General features: G+C 37.6%; 1 protein-coding gene across 1 annotated transcript; it reads left to right on the forward strand.

The window, feature by feature from the left end:
* Positions 1-889: 889 nt before the first annotated feature.
* Positions 890-11,000, forward strand: gask1b (golgi associated kinase 1B). Its single transcript, XM_042493680.2, has 4 exons — positions 890-1,846; positions 3,077-3,294; positions 5,712-5,938; positions 8,849-11,000. The coding sequence occupies exons 1-4, from the start codon at positions 973-975 to the stop codon at positions 9,054-9,056; spliced, it is 1,527 nt and encodes a 508-aa protein (XP_042349614.1). The 5' UTR covers positions 890-972; the 3' UTR covers positions 9,057-11,000.
* The last annotated feature ends 7,791 nt before the right edge of the window (positions 11,001-18,791 follow it).

The raw sequence follows: 18,791 nt of genomic DNA on the forward strand, positions 1-18,791 counted from the left end.
CTTGCTAAAGTAAAAATGTGAATGTATTACTTTTACTTAAATACAAAAGTACTTCCACTTCTGCAGGTTGAAAGACTCATTCCCCCTGGCACGCTAAGGAAGACAGCACTTACCTGGAAATCAGTGCTCTTTATAGGCCACAACACAATAGTTCTATATTTAAAACTCTTTTTGTTCAGGTCAGGAAATCCTGTCCAGGCTGCTGCATCCAGTCTGTGCCCCCCCCTCCTCTCCAAGGAGATAGTTGATAGTTGTTTCCTGCTGTTAACTGTTTCACCTTTTCACATTTCGATTGTAGTATATTCAGTTCTTTGCTAAGATGAGGAAAGTCTGCCCTCTGTCAATTAAGAATTGAGGAAATGGACCAGCAGATGTCGCCTAAAACGCACGGATGAATAATGAATCAATTGTTTTTATGCTTCAACTTAAATGATCAGTTTCACCTGTAACCTCTTACATTTTATCAAATAATATCAACATAAATTCCATAATGTCCTCGCGTTTTAGCACTAATAATCCAATTAATAGAGGCTGAATGATTTGCAGAGGAGGCTATCCAAAATATTATTTGACAACTTAATATGCTACTTTTTAATAACTTGCTTTTAAACTTGCAGAATGGAAATGCAGTGCTGTGTGTGTGTGTGTGTGTGTGTGTGGGGGGGGGGGGTCAACTAATTTCAGCAGCATATGCGGGCGTGAAGTGAACTAATTTTCATCCAGGTGTCCCCTCAGTACTTATTTTGTATTTTCCCATATCTATATCTTAAGGAATAAAGGGGGAAAAAGTTCAAGTCGCCTCATGTTAGTTGGGGGGTGGTTTCCGATCCCGTCCATCCCCTGCAGTTGTCTTTGTGCGCAGTGTATCCACAAATCCTCCCTTCCAAAATGAGTTTCGGAAGTTGCGCGCTCCTCCCTGCTTTCAGTTTGGCTCAAAAAAGACACTCAACCATGATGTGACCATAAGTTCTAATGGGGAAGTCTCGCGTTCACTGGCTGTGCTTCCTTTTTCTGAGACTTACCAGCAGCTTTCGGAGGTGCCCTCTTTCAAAAAGGAGTTTAATAATCGCGAGTGTGTGTGTTGTCTACTTGCTGTTGGTGGTTTCACATGTTGGATACTCGCAGCAGCACCGGGACAGACGGACAGACAAAGACAAGTACCGACACACCCGTGGGTTGTATAATTTGGATGTCAATGATGCGCAGCCAGACTCCGTGGATTCCCAGATTGGTGCGAGCTTTGGGGTCCCGACACGGTCCAACGTGGTGTACATAACACTAAGAACCAAGCGTCAGAAACCAGCAAATATTCGGGGCACAATCAGACCAAAACTGAGGAGAAAAGTGAGAAGAAACAAGGAGGTTAATTCAGCTTTTACGCAGAACAAACTTGGCATTTCGGCACAACACGCGGGCCAATTTAAGAGCGCGCTCAAGACTTCCTTATGGGAAATCAGGGATGTTTATCAAAAATCTGTGGATGCAATCCAAAAATCCCACACAGATGCACAGGCAGACTCCCACATTAGTGCTATCCGAATTTACAGCCAGAGGGCACCGCCATGGCTCAGCCCGCAGGACGTCAGGGCCATGCGCTTTCTCGCGGACGCAGAAGTTTTGCGCGTCAAAGAAGTTTCTCACGGAGACTCCCAGACACTTCTGATATTTGAGGGCGAGACGAGCAACCAAAAATACACACAACAACGGGATAATGTATGCAGCGGGCAGTGTGGAGTGATCAGCAGCCCAGTGGACACCACTGAGGTGTTTGCTTTCCATCTGGACAGGGTGCTGGGGCTCAATAGGACTTTACCAGCTGTGAGCAGAAAGTTCAGCTTTCTACACGGTAAGTCAACAGAGACGAGAAAAAAAGTTGTTATTTTCTGAACAAAGCTAGAAAAAAAACTTTGGAGTACTTTTTAAACCAAGTAAATTATGTACGTTTCATTGCAGACAATAAATGATGGTAATAAGAGAGCCTGAGGAGCGGATCAATACGTCTGAGGAAAATAAACAACATTATTTTTTACTTGATTGGTTGGTTTTCTCACTCAGAAGTGGGCATATTTTGTATAAACTTGGAGTCCAAATCATAGATTGCATCACCAACATCATAGCTCTGTGGAAAAATTGATTGAAAACATGAATAATGTGACTTGAATATCTGCAGCTCTGTCATAGATTTAGTGCGTTTTGGAGGTAAAGTCATCACAATACAGATGAATCATACAGTGCAAATAATAACAGCAATAATGTGTTGTGTCAACTTTTAAACTACTGAATGCCACAAAGGAGTCACATGAAACACTCATTACTTCAGGTTTGCTAACACTGATGTGGGCACTGAGGATCAGCCAGCCTGTTGTCCAGACCACATAGTAAAGACTAGTTCCTATGAGTGACCATACTGGGACCAGAGACAGTCCAGACATTTTTAAAGGGACAGTTCACCCCCAAAATCAGAAATACATATTTCCCTCTTACCTGTAGTGCTGTTCATTAGTCTAGATTGTTTTGGTGTTAGTTGCAGAGTGTTGGAGGTATCAGCCGTAGAGATCTGCTATATATGCTAATATGATGGAATTAGATGGTACTCTACGTTTGTTGCTCGAAGCACCAAAAAAATGAATGTCTCTTTCCAAAAATTATTACCTTTTTGTGAGCAGTTTCATATTGGAATTGTTGTCTTTCTACCAAACTACACTCTGATCTATATCATCTATGATTAACATCTGTGTTGATTTTTTGTCTGTATTGCCTCTGATAACAAATCATGTTTCTGAGAGCCTGATTTCTGAGCGGTTTCATCAAACACAGGCTGAATGCTTTTCAAGATTAAAGTATACAAAATATGTATAAATGTCTTGAGCCTGACAAATTTTGGCCCAGTTATGATGTGCTCAATAATTCATGGTCAAAGATTGGGGCATGCTGTGCAGTGTGTATGTGTTAACCTCTGATTATGTGTATGCGCTGCTCACTAAGTTTTTCCAGGATAAAAATAGGTTAAAAAAACCTCACTGAGACTCAACAGTTGCTGAAACCTGACTATAATCCTTTTATCCTCCCTCTTTAGACAGCCAGCCCTGTCCAGTGGTGTCATGGGATGCATCTCTCTACCCAGAAGGCCTTGCTGCAGGCGGGTCCACAGTGAGGCTGACATGGGGGGAGTACCAGAGCTCCCTGAAACAGAGGTGTTGGCATAAAAACATCAGCCCGAAGGCTGACTCCGGCTGCTCCACAGTTCATCACTATGAGTGGAGCAAACTGGCTCTGTTTGACTTCTTGTTACAGGTAAGAAGCAGCCTGAAAAACAAAACTGTGATAATGGCAGACATGTTTGATACATTCTCTGAATGAGAAAAAATATATTTGTAATTTTCTGTCCTTCAGTTTGCTTTTGTGCAGCTGTGGCCTCCCCAGCCTTTACTGAATTCCAAAAGTGCTTCATAAATTTCTTTTGCAAACATATTTTTGTCTGACATCAGCAGTATGCCTCAACAGATGTTACTGCTGAAGAATCAATATCCTAAATATTAAATATCCTCAGAGGTATTTTGTCTTTTGGATATATTTATGTCCTGTTTCCTGTGTGGGAGGCCTGAATTTCTGATGAGAATTTGGCAGTGAGGACTCATCTCCTGAGAGTTCTTTAAAATTTATCCAGTGATCATGAAAAAACAACAAAATAAGGAAATGGAAAATAGATATTTTATCAAAATAAAACAGTTGGATAAGTTTTAAACTAAATCGGCCCTCGAGGTCACAGCTTTGTTCTTTATTGCAAGTTCTTTATGAATAAATTCCTGAATAAAATGAGAAATTAATATTGCGCAGAAATGAAAAACAGATTTTAAACAGTTAATAAAAAATTTAGCCAAATAAGTGAACTGAATATAAGTTATGACTTTGGTTTTGTTTGATACTGAATAACAAAGCACATCTATTGATATTGCAGAAAGATGCTTATTTGTCCTGAAGTGACCCTTGCAGGCTGTTAACAACCATGGCTGAATACTGAAACCGAACCCCTGACATCCCTCTCTCTGAGTATATAACATCAATTTAGCCCATCATTTTTTAATAATAAGGGTCTCAATGTATCAATCTGCTTCTTTAAATTAGTGTCTTTGTGGGATTTCAATCTCTTTAGACTCCCAGTTTTTTCACATTTTTCCTCAATTATTTAAATCTTCCATAAATGAGTCTGATTCATCATTTCACACATGACACTTTTCTTTTCATGAAGAATATTTCCCCAGTGTCTAAATTTCTCAAATGAATTCCTGACAGGATTTTCCTTTTCATCTTCCAAATCCCATTGCTCAGCATGTGAAAGATCTTAATAAAAGAGAAGCTTAATAACTTTGGAATATGCACATAGACTCTGAAAATAAAATGTTATGGAATCAACTTGACAAATTGAAATCAAATTGAAATTGTAATATATTTTATGTATTTATTTTTATTTGCACACACATAAACAGTGCATTAGTAAATCCAGGTAGTGAGAAAATAAGAAATGTGTCAGGAGAGGTCAAAAAGCTACAGCTGACCTCTTGTCAACTCACAGAAAAGACCAACAATAAAAAAGGACCCCCCCTCCAAAAAAAAACATTATTCAGAAAAATGCAACAAAACAAATGACAACAAGAACCACACTGAGCAGAAAAAAAGAAATAAGTGGACAATAATCTAGTAAAATTAAAAAAAAAAAAGGTTTATTAAAAAAAATAATGCGGACAAAACAGACAAAATTGTATATATAAAAATATTGAATTAAATGTAATGATGATTTCTCTTTGAAATGCCCTAATGTCAACAAAAAAAAAGATTTAAAAAAACATATTCTTTTAATTTAAATTATGTTAACTTTGGCAGAAGTCCTTCCTTACTTACTACTGTCACCTGGCAGCTGATACTACACTGGACATTTATTAGTTAGTTAGAGTCGTCTTGGTTACGAGGCTTAAGTACAGTTTTAAAACATTACTTCATTTGCTGAGACCAATAAATATTTGAAGATTATTACAATGGAGGCTGGGTTTGGAGGGGCTAAACGTCTTTATTTGAAGATATTCGGGCTAACTGATAGAGATGTTAAGGAGCGTGTTGGCTTGATTGACAGGTATGGAGGTATTTTAGCTCATCACACTTCATGCCTTGGTGGATCCTCATTGATCCAAACAATCACAATGCTCAGGTTTCTGAAAAAGGTAACTGTGAGTGGCACCTAATCCATGCTTTGAAAGTCCCATCTGAAACCTCTGAGTGACACCTCAAATGCTGCATCCTTGGTTTTATTCAGTGTTTTGTAGCATCATCTTAAAACCCCTGCCAATCAAATGGTTAAACATATTGATGGTTGTGTTGACATCCGAGTAAACAAGCAACTCACACGCCAAAGAGGACCAACCTGCTGGATGTGTTCAGTTTTCTCTTTGCCAAAACATTTTCATTATTTTATCAGGTACTAAAATCATTATGTAGTCTGTGAGATCATGTTAAAAGGAGCCAGTTGATATTGCAAAATAAGGCTGTTAAGGCAGTTCAAGAAAAATTCCCGCGCTCACCAGACTCATAAACACTTAAAAAAAAAGAGGAGGAACTCCATAAAAAACAATCAGAAAATTCACAATCAGCCACAACTGTGAATGGACTCTGAGTACATCAACTTTGTTCTCTGAATGACTCCAAACTTTCTCTTTCAGATTCACAACCGTCTGGACCGGAGCTGCTGTGGGTTCAGGCCCCGGCTGGAGGATGTGTGTGTGGAACTCGGCCAAAAGGCTGAATGTGGAAACCAGAACAACATACAACTGACAAACATCGTCCACAGAGGTCACGACCCCAGACACCTGGTCTTCAATAACAACAAGGGGTTTTTCGACCGCAACGAAGACAATCTGGACTTCAAGCTGCTGGAGGGTATCAAAGAGTGAGTAAACATCTATAGTGTAAGAAATACTTATTATTTCAGTGATTTTGTTGTACTTCTAACCAGAGTGAACTATTTTATTGTTGTTTTCAATCCTATTTAGTTTCGGATAGTGTCCAGAGTGGGTTTGCCTATTTCAGTTCAGTTTTTATTGCTTAAAAATGTTAAGTCTCAGTTTAGTTTTTATTCGTTTTAGTATTAGTTTTTAAAAAAATGATTTTGTTTTTGGTTGACAAAGACTTAAACTAAAGACATTCCCTGTGTTGTTTTACTTTATTTAGTTCGTTTTGTAAGGATTTCTTTTTATAAATCTAGTTTTTAATTTTTGATTAAGTTAACTAAAATGTTTTTTTACACCTAGTTTTTAGTTTAGTTTTAGTTAACTATAAAAACAGCAACGTGTGTTTCCAAATGACGGTCTTCATTCATGACAGTTCATGCACAGATTTGGTCAAAATGAGGACTTTTTGTTTAGTTTCATCAATGCTTTACAATGTTTTCCTTTTTCAAAAATATTTGTAGGTCAGAATAAAACATACAGCAGGTCAGGACCACCACCAGGCTACATCTTAAAAAATTAAAACACTCCACAGCAAGGATTGGTTCTCTTTTGTTAGAGTACAAAGCATTGGTGGACAGTCTCTCTTGGGTTGTTTTCAGTAGCTGTTTTGAAGAGTGTTTGATTTTTATCTCCCTTTAGAACAAGATTTGAAAAAAATCCAGTAGAAAAACTGAAAAGGCAAATTTAAATCTTTAATAAAAGTGTGTTGAATCATTGCCATGCCTGTTCAGCAACTCTGAAATTAAAGTTTTGCACACAATAATCTACAAGTATGAAGCAGTTTTTTTTCCAATCATAGAGTGACATTTTAAAACTCAAATCCTATTTTGATCATTATAAACTAGATTTTAAGTGTTCAAACACACTTTAACCTTTGATATGTTTACTGTAACCTCACAGTGTAACATCAAATACAACCCCAGGGGACATAATAATGATGTGTGTGGATCTGTCCGGATTTGTAATTTCAAACCACACTGCAGGATCATGGCTTTCATTTCATCCACCTTTTGATCAATAAATCAGCAAATTGAACAGCTGGGGAAATAGAGGAGAAGCTGTGGTTTGGCAGGGACATTCGTGTCTTTGTGCAAACATCCATCCCTCATCAAAACTGCAGCTTCTGTTCTGCTATTTAAATTAGATAAACTAGTAACATCAATCAAAATGTAGCTGTTATCAAATGACTTCAGGCTGCAGATCACAGGACGTCATTAATACCTAAACTCTTTTTATGTTGAATGTTTTGAGATCTGAGGGTTTTTTTTTTTTTTTTTTAAGAAAAACTGTTTGACGTTTTATTCCAGGCACATTTCAAACTGACATGGCCAACATACAGCATCACAGTTTACTGGAAAAGCCAAGCTGCTTGAAAATGTATCATAGAAAACAACCACTTAACAGTCTCTCTGTGGCTCTTCTCCAGTGCTCTTCAAAGCCCACACGGTCATGCCCCCACCTCTCTCTCTTGTGGTTTGCCATTTTAGTTACACAAACATTTCTCTGAGGCAGAACTCCTCTGCAGACATTAATACAAAAACTCAAATCTCACTGAAGCAAGGCACAAAACTCTGAGTCATGCAGCAAATTATACAGCACTTTAGTTCATTCACATCCATCCACCAGCCCTAATAGGCACATAGGCTAACATTCAGGCTTCAACCTGGGTAGATTTCTCTTGTTGTTGATCAGAACATATGGGGTGTCACTCGCCCACCTTCATACTTTAGTGAAAGAAATGACTACGCCTACGACCAAGTCTGAGCCAGCTGCAGTGCTTCTTCACATGATATATGATTGTGTTTTTCATCTCTGCTGATATTTCATTTTAACTTGCAAGCTGCTCAAATGTCAAACATAATACTAGGTGGTCTAACTCTCAGCCTGTATGCATTCACGTCACACGAAATTAGGTTTTGGTCACACAAAAACCCTCAGAGGCAACCAATGCTGAATATATGACTGCACAAGTTAACTTCATTTACCAAGAAGCAAAGAGACAACACTTTTCTGATGGCAGATGTAAATCAGAAATGTTGTATGTCGTCAACATATGAGCCATTTTAACCATTTTATAATATCTTATAGTTGAGCATTGTAAATGTATGTAACCTTGATATTTGTGTCTTTTTTTTAACTGTATGTTGTAATTCCATCTTAATGTCAATATTTACCCTTTTGTCTTCTTTTAATCATAGCTGTTATTGTATGCACATATTATATGTAATCTTGATATCTTTTTTTTTTTCTTTTTCTTTACCAAAAGCCTGACTAATGACAGGATTTGGAAAGTAGCAGTAGCTAAAATCTCCGTATCTAAAACATCCATTACTACAGCTTTTCCCTATCAAATAAACTACATTAATAGATATATACAGAACATACAGAAAATAGAAATGAAAATTAAATCGAAATATAAATAATAAAATTGTCATTATACAGCACATGGATACCATAACTCTGGGAATAAGTAGCAGACAGGCCAGAGGTGGAAAAAGAATAAAAGAAATAGAAAAGTAATTAAGTAATTAAACAACAACAGTCAGAACAGTAAAAGCACATAAAAAGCATAAGACACTTTAAGAAATAACAACCATAATATGTGATCAAAATAATGATAATTGTGTTGAAGCAATATATAGCAATATATAGTATATATATATATATATATATATATATATATATATATATATATATTTATATGTATATAAAAAAAGAGTATATTTAGCTTCGCCTGTAAAGAACCAGTGAAATTATTACTTCTTCCAGCCAAGAGCGGCTCTACCTCTGAGTACCTGAAAGCCCCAACTCGACTATCCTTCTTCCTAACTGACCTTCTCTCTGTCCAGGCTCCCGGAGCAGGCCGTGTCAGTGCTGAAGAGTAGGAGGCTGAGGGAGAAGCTCCTCCAGTCTCTGTTCCTGGACCAGACATACTGGGAGAGCCAGGGCGGCCGGCAGGGCATCGACAAGCTCATCGATGTGATAGAGAGGCGGGCCAACGTCCTCCTCACCTACATCAACGCTCACGGGATCAAAGTCATTGCAATGAATGTGTGATGAGAGTCACACCAGTGAATGGCCAAATTACTGAGGCACAGATAAAGCTCATTAACGGCTTGATCCCTGCGTCCTTTCAGAACGTCCTTTTGCAAGACACTGGAGCTTTATCCACTCACGTTTCCTAAGTGGCTCTGGAGTAAATTATCAGCTTATGTCGATACACATGATTTGATTAGTGCCAATTCTTTTGTATCAGTTTATAGCAGAAGAGCATGAGATCATTTGCTGTCAATTAAAACGGGCCCTAATCCTCAGGGCCATATAATTTTATTGTAAAATATTAGAAAAAATGAAACAAGATGAGTAATTATAGATTTTTCTCTTTCTATGTGTAAAAAAACAAATAAATTATCATAATGCTAATGAAGGACTTATTACAAATTGCCTACTTTTCGTAAAAAAAAAAGCACAATAACTCTAACAGAAAGCCATTCAACTCTTTTACATTTAAGGGAAGCTGTTTTTGGCATAAAATACTGAGAAAGGCTTTGATTTTGATTTTTCAAATGAGCCAATCTTCCTCCTGTTTACTTCTTTCTTTTAAGTCTTTATCTTCTTTTGCCCCAGAGGCAACATGCTGTTTTTGTTATGTACAAAATATGCTGCAGTTATAACTTTTGCTCCTCCTGAGGCCTTTCAGCAAGTGTAATTTGCATTTTGTATGAATGAAATGCACTAAATGATATGTTAGTTTTCTCTTTGCTCCTCAAGAATGTGTCAGGAATTAAGATGTTCATAAAGCCTCTGAGCGTAGCTGACAAGATCCCAGATCCACTTTGGTTAATTGGGGTCACACAGTATACACTGAAAAATAATTTCAGTTTGAATGACTTATTTAATATTGTGTACAGTCTTAAATGATTTTCCTTTTCTTACAAAACTACCAAGAAGTCAATGAGTATTTAAAATTGTTTGTGTTTAGAGGAACAGTGTGCAAGATTTAGGAGGATTTAGTGTCATCTAGTGGTGAGGACTGCAGATTGCAACCAGGTGAATTTTTTTCCCGGTTAAAATTCCTTCATTATTCATTGTTCAGGAGGTTTTAACCAGGAGCTAAATTATCAGCAGAGTTCTCCCTTTCCTCAAAACAAACACACCAGGTGACGAAGACACTGGAAAAAGCAGCACCACTTTACAAATCAGTGTTTCTCCAACACTTTTCAGCACATTGCAGATGGCCTAATTGCCCACTACCTGCAAATTTGTGCTCATTTTTCTCTGACTTTGACGTTCAGTTGGTTTTTAACGGGAGCCGAATTATCCACAGAGGTCTCTAAGTCTTCAAAACAAATGAACCAAGTGATTAAAACAGCTAAAAACACCAAATAAAACAGTTACATGTCATAGTAACTTTATGTCATAAAAATGTTTCTTTTACACTGTTTGGCATATTGGAGAGGAGTTGCTGGCCTAAAACTTGCTTGTGTTTGCTCACTTTTTTCTTTCATTAATTAAGATCTGGATGTTCAGGAGGTTTTTAACGGGAGCCAAATTATCTGCAGAGGTAGATAGACTGAACTCATTCTAAGGTCACAGAAAAAAAAATCTTATTTTCAAGTGATTGTACACTAAAGAAAACATTATATTCTAGTTCTGTCAGTATGTCCTCTTTAATCCTACACACTGGACCTTTAAAATCCAATATGACAGTTATTATCACGAAGACTGTACTGTATGTTGGAAATAACGTTGCATTGTGACTGTAATTTATGAACTGAAGAACTTTAAGATGAGAAATCAGATGGTGTTGCTCTCTTTTATGCACTCTTATTATCAAATTAGCTACAAAAACACCTTTACCTGTAACTGTTTTCACTGTATTTATTTATTTTCGTACTTTCTTCTTTATTTGACAAAGATGTTTGAGCATCAGATGGTCAATAAAAGCATTTATTTGTCAAATCTCTTAAGCTTTGATTAATAAAATAAGCACAATTTTCACTTGTTTGTAGTGATTTTTATTTTTTTATTATTTTTATTTTTTTATCTTGGATATATTACATCTTGGCTTCAAACATGACAACACCTGATTTCAGGTTATTTGTCAATTACAAAAAGGCCAGCAATTTTATTTGCATCTACTTTACTGGGATTGTTTTAAAAGTTTGGCAGTTAAAATGACAAAGCGACTATTAAATTATTATCAAAATAGACAGTCTATAAAAGTGCATTAGCAAATACATTTTTTCTTCTCATGTCTACTGAGTATCAGTCAAAGCTGGGTCAGAAATAGTCTGTGGCTCTGAAATTTGAGCCAGAGCGTGGTGTCTGCTTTTCATGCTGTCGTAAACAGCGTGCTTCGGGCTCTGGAAGTTAGAGTCGACGGGGCTTTGGGGGTTATTTTCTCGTGTCCGTGCCGGGCATTCACTGAGCTGTTGTTTTAACCCCTCTGCACCCGCATTAGTGCGTCAGCGGGGTCTATGCCTCTGTGTGTTTGTGTTAGAAAGACCCCTCTAGTTCCCAGAGTGCTCTGCAGCGGAACTTACTTTCTTTACACACATGTGTGTATGCATATTTTCACACAACAGACAAAAGATGACTTTTATGCAGCAATATATGCAAACACCCACAGACACAAAGACAGTTCCCCCATGTCCCCCACTTTCAGTCCCTCTCTGTGAAATAAGACCACTGAAAAAACAGCGTGTAGTGTCCTGCAGGTCAAGTGCTGCACTCCAAACTGACAAACAAGCCTTTACAAGCTGCCACTTAGTCAGTCAACTCAGACACAATCAGCGAAGCCTAGTTTGCACTCCTGAAAAATACTAATCAACCATACTGAATATGAAAGAGGTCAAAGTTCTCGCTTCAGTTAGTGTGTAGTGTTGTTTAATATAAGCAGAAAAATGCACTGCAGGTATTGAGAAATAAGTGGTCTGCTCATTTCAAAGAGTGGTCCTTTTTCAGAGTGATATTTGTCGATGTATTACAGTATAAATCAATTAAATCCAATGAGAGCAGCACTTGTGACTTTGTCTCATGCCATGTAGTGTGTTATCAACATGGGTGGATTATGAGCTAATGGACCCCTGGGCAAAGCCATAAAAAAGGCCCCACCACCTCTCTTACACAAGACACTTAGATTTTATAACTGTTTAGCCTCTTTTGTTATTGTTTTGTGTCTCTTTGTAGCCGTTACACATATCTCTGTGGTTTTGTGTCTATTTTAAGTAGTTTTATAGTCACTTTAAGTCTTGCTTTCTGTCTCTCTGTGGTAATTTTGAGTTTATTTGTAGTTTCTTTGCATACCTTTGTAGTCACTTTGTGTCTGTTTTTGGTCATTTCAAATCTCTTTGTCAGACTTTTAATCTTTTTGTAGCTGCTTTATGTTTCTTTGTAGTAATTTTGAGTCTATTTTTAGTTGCTTTTGAGTCTGTACCAGGTTGAAAAATGTTAATACTAGTGACATTTTGCAGGGTAAGGTTTGCAGGAGGGTCCCTGGGCCTATGGCTGCTACAGAACAACACTGCGCTATTCTCCTTATCCTTACTATATTTGCAATTGTGTGATACAACTGTTGGTTAAGACCCATTAGCAAATTACAGAAAGTGTATCTGAATGGTGAGCAAACAAAAGGATTAGTTAAATCTACAGCGAACATTTAATAACAGGCGAAAAAAGTGTATTACTTCAATGTATTACTTTGAAGTCAGTGTGCCTAAAGGAAACTGCAGTGTTTGCAAATTGTATGTCCTCAAGCAAGTCATTTAAAATTAAACACTTAAGAAAAGTATTAGGCTTTCTACTTCAGTTTTTACATTTTATTCAGCAGGTTTTGGCTTGAGCACAGGGAAATAAGTTGGTTGATTTGATAATCTTTGCAACAGTTTAAGAGACTACAGGGTTCAGTAATGGTGTCTGTAATGTATAGGAGTTACTCTCCATTACGGTGTCTTTTTCCTCTTACAGTGTGTCTGCTTTGCTTCCCTCTTCACTTCCCCTTATCCTGAATTCACTTTAAAACATTTGCTCTTCTTGTTTCCAGGAAGCAAAGACATTAAGAAGATTTTGTCTTTCAGGCAGTGGATGAGAATAATATGGGACGGTTCATCTGCCCAGCTGGATGCTGCCTGATCAGACTCCAAACAGAGGAGCTCTTTATTCTCGTAACCTCGGCTGAGGGCTGATAATCACTCTGGTTCACCATGATGTCATTTTTCCCATTCCCTGCTCTCCAGAGTTGGCCACTGACCTTCACTGAACTCTGACAGAAAAAATTCAGTGCCCGTAGTGCAGTATTGGTCAGATTATTCTGACATTTATTAATTTATGCTTTGAATTTGTTTTCTCAGTTAAGTGTTCTGTTTGCAGCTGCACAAAGAACATTTGCAACATCTTGTAATGTTTTGTAAAATTTGAACTTTGACCAAACCACAGAGCATGTAGCCGGATGTCAGTGCACACAGTACACAGTCCAGTGATTCATGGCTCTTGACATTTAAATATCTTATTCACTTTGTCTGTCTTGCTGAAACTGAGATGACTGATGCTCCTAAAATCTCTGTAGCCCACGCTGATCTCACACTGTATGTATAGCCTGGAAATGCCTGGAACCTCTTGGTTCCTTTTCCATTTCCAGGGGCATCAACAGAAACAGATCAGTTGCTTAGACCTACAACCAGTCAGAGCAACAAAAAAATGTGATGTAACACTGAGCAACATGTGCGCATTTTACAGCATGTAGAGATGAGCTGTGATGGTTTAGTGCCAATATGTATGTGAATGTGTGTTGCAGTTTTTGCCTAAACAGACCATACAGATATTTTTCTAAAATGCCTTAATAAGATTTGTCTAAGTGCAAAGGCTCCACAAGTTGTCATCGAATGAAACACGCTCAAACTGATCTCACAGAAATATCCATAATAACCACAACATTTTAACACTGTATGTACACTGTGTATGTACACTGTGTGTCCACCATGTGTGGTGTGCCACACATGGTGGACACACAAATGTCAGTTGACTGAAAAAATGATCTTTTTCTAAATCTAACCAAATAATTTGGTGCTTGCTACCACATTATTTCATACATGACATGCCACCACCATGTAATGCAATGTTAAGAGGTTGTTGTAGTTTTATACATTTTTGTGAGATCATGTTTAACAGGTCCCATATCAGACAAACCCACATAACAGATAGGAAATCTTTTTGAAAGAGGAGGGGGCCAAATGCATCTGCCAAGCAAAACCTAAGAAAACAAGCACTTGTGATTTAATGTGGAGCCACGTGCCTGGCTTTCTGTTTCCCCCGTTTAAAATGTATCATCTCCTGTTAGTGGAGTAAAATCCACACTAGGGATCATGGCAATTAATTGATAAAAGATTAAGCGCTCGTTAATAATTTAATCAACGTGAATTTTAATCGATTAATCAAAAGGTTGTGAAAGGCTGTAAAAATATATGCAATATGCTGCTGTGAGCTTTGACTGAGGATAAAAAAACATTTGGTATTGTTTGAAATAAGCAAAGTCTTTATGTTTTATCAAGTAATTAATTTATTAAAGGCAAAATGACAACATCAACAACAAAAAATATTTTTCAAAAAAAGGTATGGGTTATGCTGGGATTTAAAAAAAAACTGTTTCGGTTCCACTTTCTCATATTTGCTTTGACATACACCCAGAGCAGCTTTAATATTTCGAAATAACTTTGAAGATCTCAGTGTTTTCTAAAAGGCCTTTCTGCCAAGAGGCCTTTCACTGCCAAGAGTCTCCAGGAGTGTTTCAACAACACAGCACCTGGGTGGTCACTGTCAGACACTCTGGGGGTAGATCATACGGGAAGACAGCAAGAAAAAAAGCACCAAAATGATTCTCTTTTGACTCCTTCAACACAAAAGCAACCAGACACAACAAAATGTCCTGCCATGTTGCCTGTAACACTGCTGGAGGAAGTTCTTTACGCTGATAAGAGGAGAAATCGAAAGAATGTCAACACGTGTCGGATGAAGTCATGTTATAGCTTGCTCATTTCACTAAATGGCCACAAAACTATTTGCTTAAAGATTTATGTAATCAGGGCACACAATGAGTAATGTCTTTTTTTGATGATGGTTACATGAAGAAATGGTTTTCTGAGGCTCGCCTGGATCTTTTCATCTTGTCCTTTCTTTGTGAAGAAGAGGATTTATCTCAGCTGTCCTGACTGAAAATATCTCATCCTGCAAATACCTCTAAGGTCTTGAGTGTTTCAACATTCCAGCTCTTGTCAGTTGAAATTACACTCATCCCCTTTTAAAGATTTGCCCTCTATTTCCTCTCTGAAATGTACCTTTTTATTTGCATTTTTTTCAAACGCTACATAAGCAGAAGAAAAAATGTTTGCATCTTGCTGGTTTGATTCACTTTTACAGCACATTTCCGACTCAGGGCTCAGTGTTTGTTTGTTTCACCTGTTCTGATGGCCTAGACAAATCGGTATATAACTAATTAAGTTTTAAACTCGCTAAATGATGCAAAATATGAGGCCTGTCCTTTTAGTCTGGCACTTTGCTTCAGTGCAGTGGCATGTCCAGGCATTTTTTACTGGTGAAGCCTCAGTGGAGCTCTGAATTATGCAGGAGCTGCATAAAGTATGGGCGCTGCACCGGCATAGCTTTAATTTACCACTTTTATCTCCACAACCCAAACCTACTTTAATAACTCACATTAGAGTGTCTTATATTCCTGTGGATAGTTTGGTTTAAAAGATAAATAGACCTATCAATCACAACACAACAGAGTGACACTGCACAAATGAGCTATCACTCACCTTCCACTCTTTGTTAAAGAAATTTGTCCTACAAAAGTAAATTATACAATAGCAAGTAGTGCCAATAAAATTATGTGCCAAAAAATGAGCGATAAAAAAAACCTGTGTGAACAAACTTTTTAACTGCTTTATCAGTTTATTTGTAAAATTAGTGAGGCTGGCACATTACTGCCTGTGAGGTTTAAGACTAAATTGCACTTAAAAATTACTCGTCAAACAGCTGAAACTAACTGGGCAGAGAGCCAGTCATAATGTGGTGGCTAAGTGGGCTCAGTGAGCTTTAGCATTGCATTTCAAAGTGCTATTCATTTAGAGGTGGTTAAATTTTCGCCTTTTTTTTATTGAACTCACCCCCACTCTCCACACTGGTAAGCAGCTTCATTCTGAGCCATAAACCCCTTTAGCATTGATAACTATTATATTCTTTGTTACTGATGATTCTAATTATGCATGAAATAGCTGCCCAAAGATGCACTGTCAGATATGTCAGACTTGCTGTGTTTGATTGTACTCACTATCTGTTTGATGGCCCAGGGCGCCTCAGGTGTCGACTGGTTTGCAGGATGTGTGGAGCGTTGCTGGACGAGGCTAAACGGATTTTTCCGATTGTGGCATCAAAACAAAGTCAAAACAAACATTCCCCCAAAATAAATAGGCTTTTATGAAAACAAAGTTTAAATCAATTGGGGGCTTAACACATTTATCAAACTTTAAACTAAGATTAAACTGAACACATGGGGGTTGAAGACTGCACCTTCTTAACAGCTGATTTAACACACCTGCCTGCTTTTAATGAGAGGATCCTAAGGTGCAGGTCATGTGTTGCATTCAAGTAACTCAAAAAATGGGGAATTACAAGGGTTTGCATGAAGTGGCTCTAACAATAATAAACAGGGTTAATGACTCAAAATTGGGATGCTTACTTACTTAGGCAAGCCAGGGGGAGACTGGATGGTGGGCACAACGTATCCACAGCAACCCTAATGGGTCAGGACAGTGTGACTAATAATAAACGATGAATGAGCAACAGTGTTTGCTAGCTCCCATCAGACGTCTGTGGCGTGCAGTGCAGTAAACTGAGCACAATTAACCCTTTAAAACCTGGATCAACATCACTTTTCTTGTGCTGCATTCAGATGCCTCTCACAAGCATTTAAACCTTTAAAATCTGAGCAGATGGTTGCGATTTTGGTCGAAAACACGGACAAAAGGCAATGAGAAACAAGATAAAATAACCTGAAAAGAATAGACAGAGAGAGAGAGAGAGCGAGAGAGAGAGAGAGAGAGAAATTTATAAAAATTGACCAAATGTCCAGAAAATGATATTTAGAAATATTATAATTATATATTTGAAATTATGCCAAGGTTATTTTGTAGTTGTCTTTTCTTTTCTTTTTTGGTTGCTGCTATTTTTCAGGATTTCTTTAAATTAACTTTTACTAATTTCTTGACAGCTTTTGGGTTATTTTGTCTTTCTTTTTTAAGTTTCCTTTTTTTTGTGCTTGAAAGAAATCAGTTTGCTCAGGTTTTAAAGGGTTAATCTATAGTCCAAAATGCATAACCAGGCAAAATCATTTTCAACAGTCCACTGATAAACTAATTAATGGTTTACTGTTGACATCCCTGTCTAAAACCACATTGTGCAAACAGTTTGCATGTTAAGCTTTTGTGAAATTCTGGTTAACAAAAAAATGAAAGCTAATCTTTCCAGGGAAAGCTATTGTGTTTCTTGCAGCGGATTCTTCAGAAATAAATGATTACAAACACTGCAATAATAAGTGAGTTATTGCAGCAAACATCGACTTGAAACTCTTGCTGCAGCTCTGATTGAAAGCTCTTGAAGTACAAGGCTCTCTGTCAGGGAAGAATGCAGCCGTATGAAATTGTTTTGCCAGAGGCGATGAATAGACACACATTGTCAATAATCTTTTAAAACCAATTTAATAAAAGCAGTAGGCTGAAATGCAAACACTTCAATATAAAGACTAAGATTCAATTTGGATGACTCAGATTTTTAAACAGCTTGAAAATCCATACATTATTAGGAGCTATATAGGTTCATCTGTGACAGACCAAAGCAAGTGAGCAGCTTCTCTTGGTGCATTGAGCTGCATGTTTGATCACATCCCTCCAGCTCTGTGTTTTCATACCTGTCTGTACTTTTCATAATTCTGATTCTGAAAGAGGTCTGCGGGTCAGGGGCAGAGCATTTCCCCTGGAGCTGGTTCAAATTCAGTGTGTTGCTCAAAGACATGTGAGCAGGACGTCTGGGGTCATAGGGAATCAATCCAAGTGTCAGTTACAAGGCAGCCTGTCCAGCCACTCCTGTACCCGGCTTTTATTTAGCGACTGCAGTGGGAACGTTTAGGGGAGTATTTTCCCCGTCAACATCTAATGCTGACACTGAGAGAAGAAAGGTTTTTACTGTTCAGTGCCTCAGAACAGGCAATTTACTGCTTTCACTTGCAGTTGAGACAGAGAAGGTTTAATAGAAAGATTAAAGTCTTTATCTTTTTTACCTTCATATCCCACACAAAGCATGCAATACATCAAACGAATGCTTAAAATGTAGTTCTTTATTTGTGATTCTACTCTAATAATTTAGTATGCCTTTATTTGGTCTCTTTGCACTTTGTGTGAAGGTCTGTATTGTTAAAATAAATAAATAATAATAAATCTACCTTTTACTTTGTACCTTATAGATGCAACAACTCATGTTTCTGCAACAAATTCAACAGAGCCCACTCTGATATCATATGAGGCCTTTGGTTTAAACCTGGTTTAAGCCTTTGGTTTAACCCTAACCCTAACCCTTAGCAAGGCCCAGATTTGGCTAAGAATTTTAGGTGGCAATTGCCCTTTAACACTCAAAATCAGTTAAACCCACAGATACAGATGTATCTGTATATATATATGTATAAAACCAACCACATTTTTTAGGGCTGATAATTAAAAACTGTTAAAAATTAAAGAAAAAGAG

This window comes from Plectropomus leopardus, chromosome 8, assembly GCF_026936395.1.
Source record: "Plectropomus leopardus strain MGB_pleo_1.0 chromosome 8, ASM2693639v1, whole genome shotgun sequence".
NCBI lineage: Eukaryota > Metazoa > Chordata > Actinopteri > Perciformes > Serranidae > Plectropomus > Plectropomus leopardus.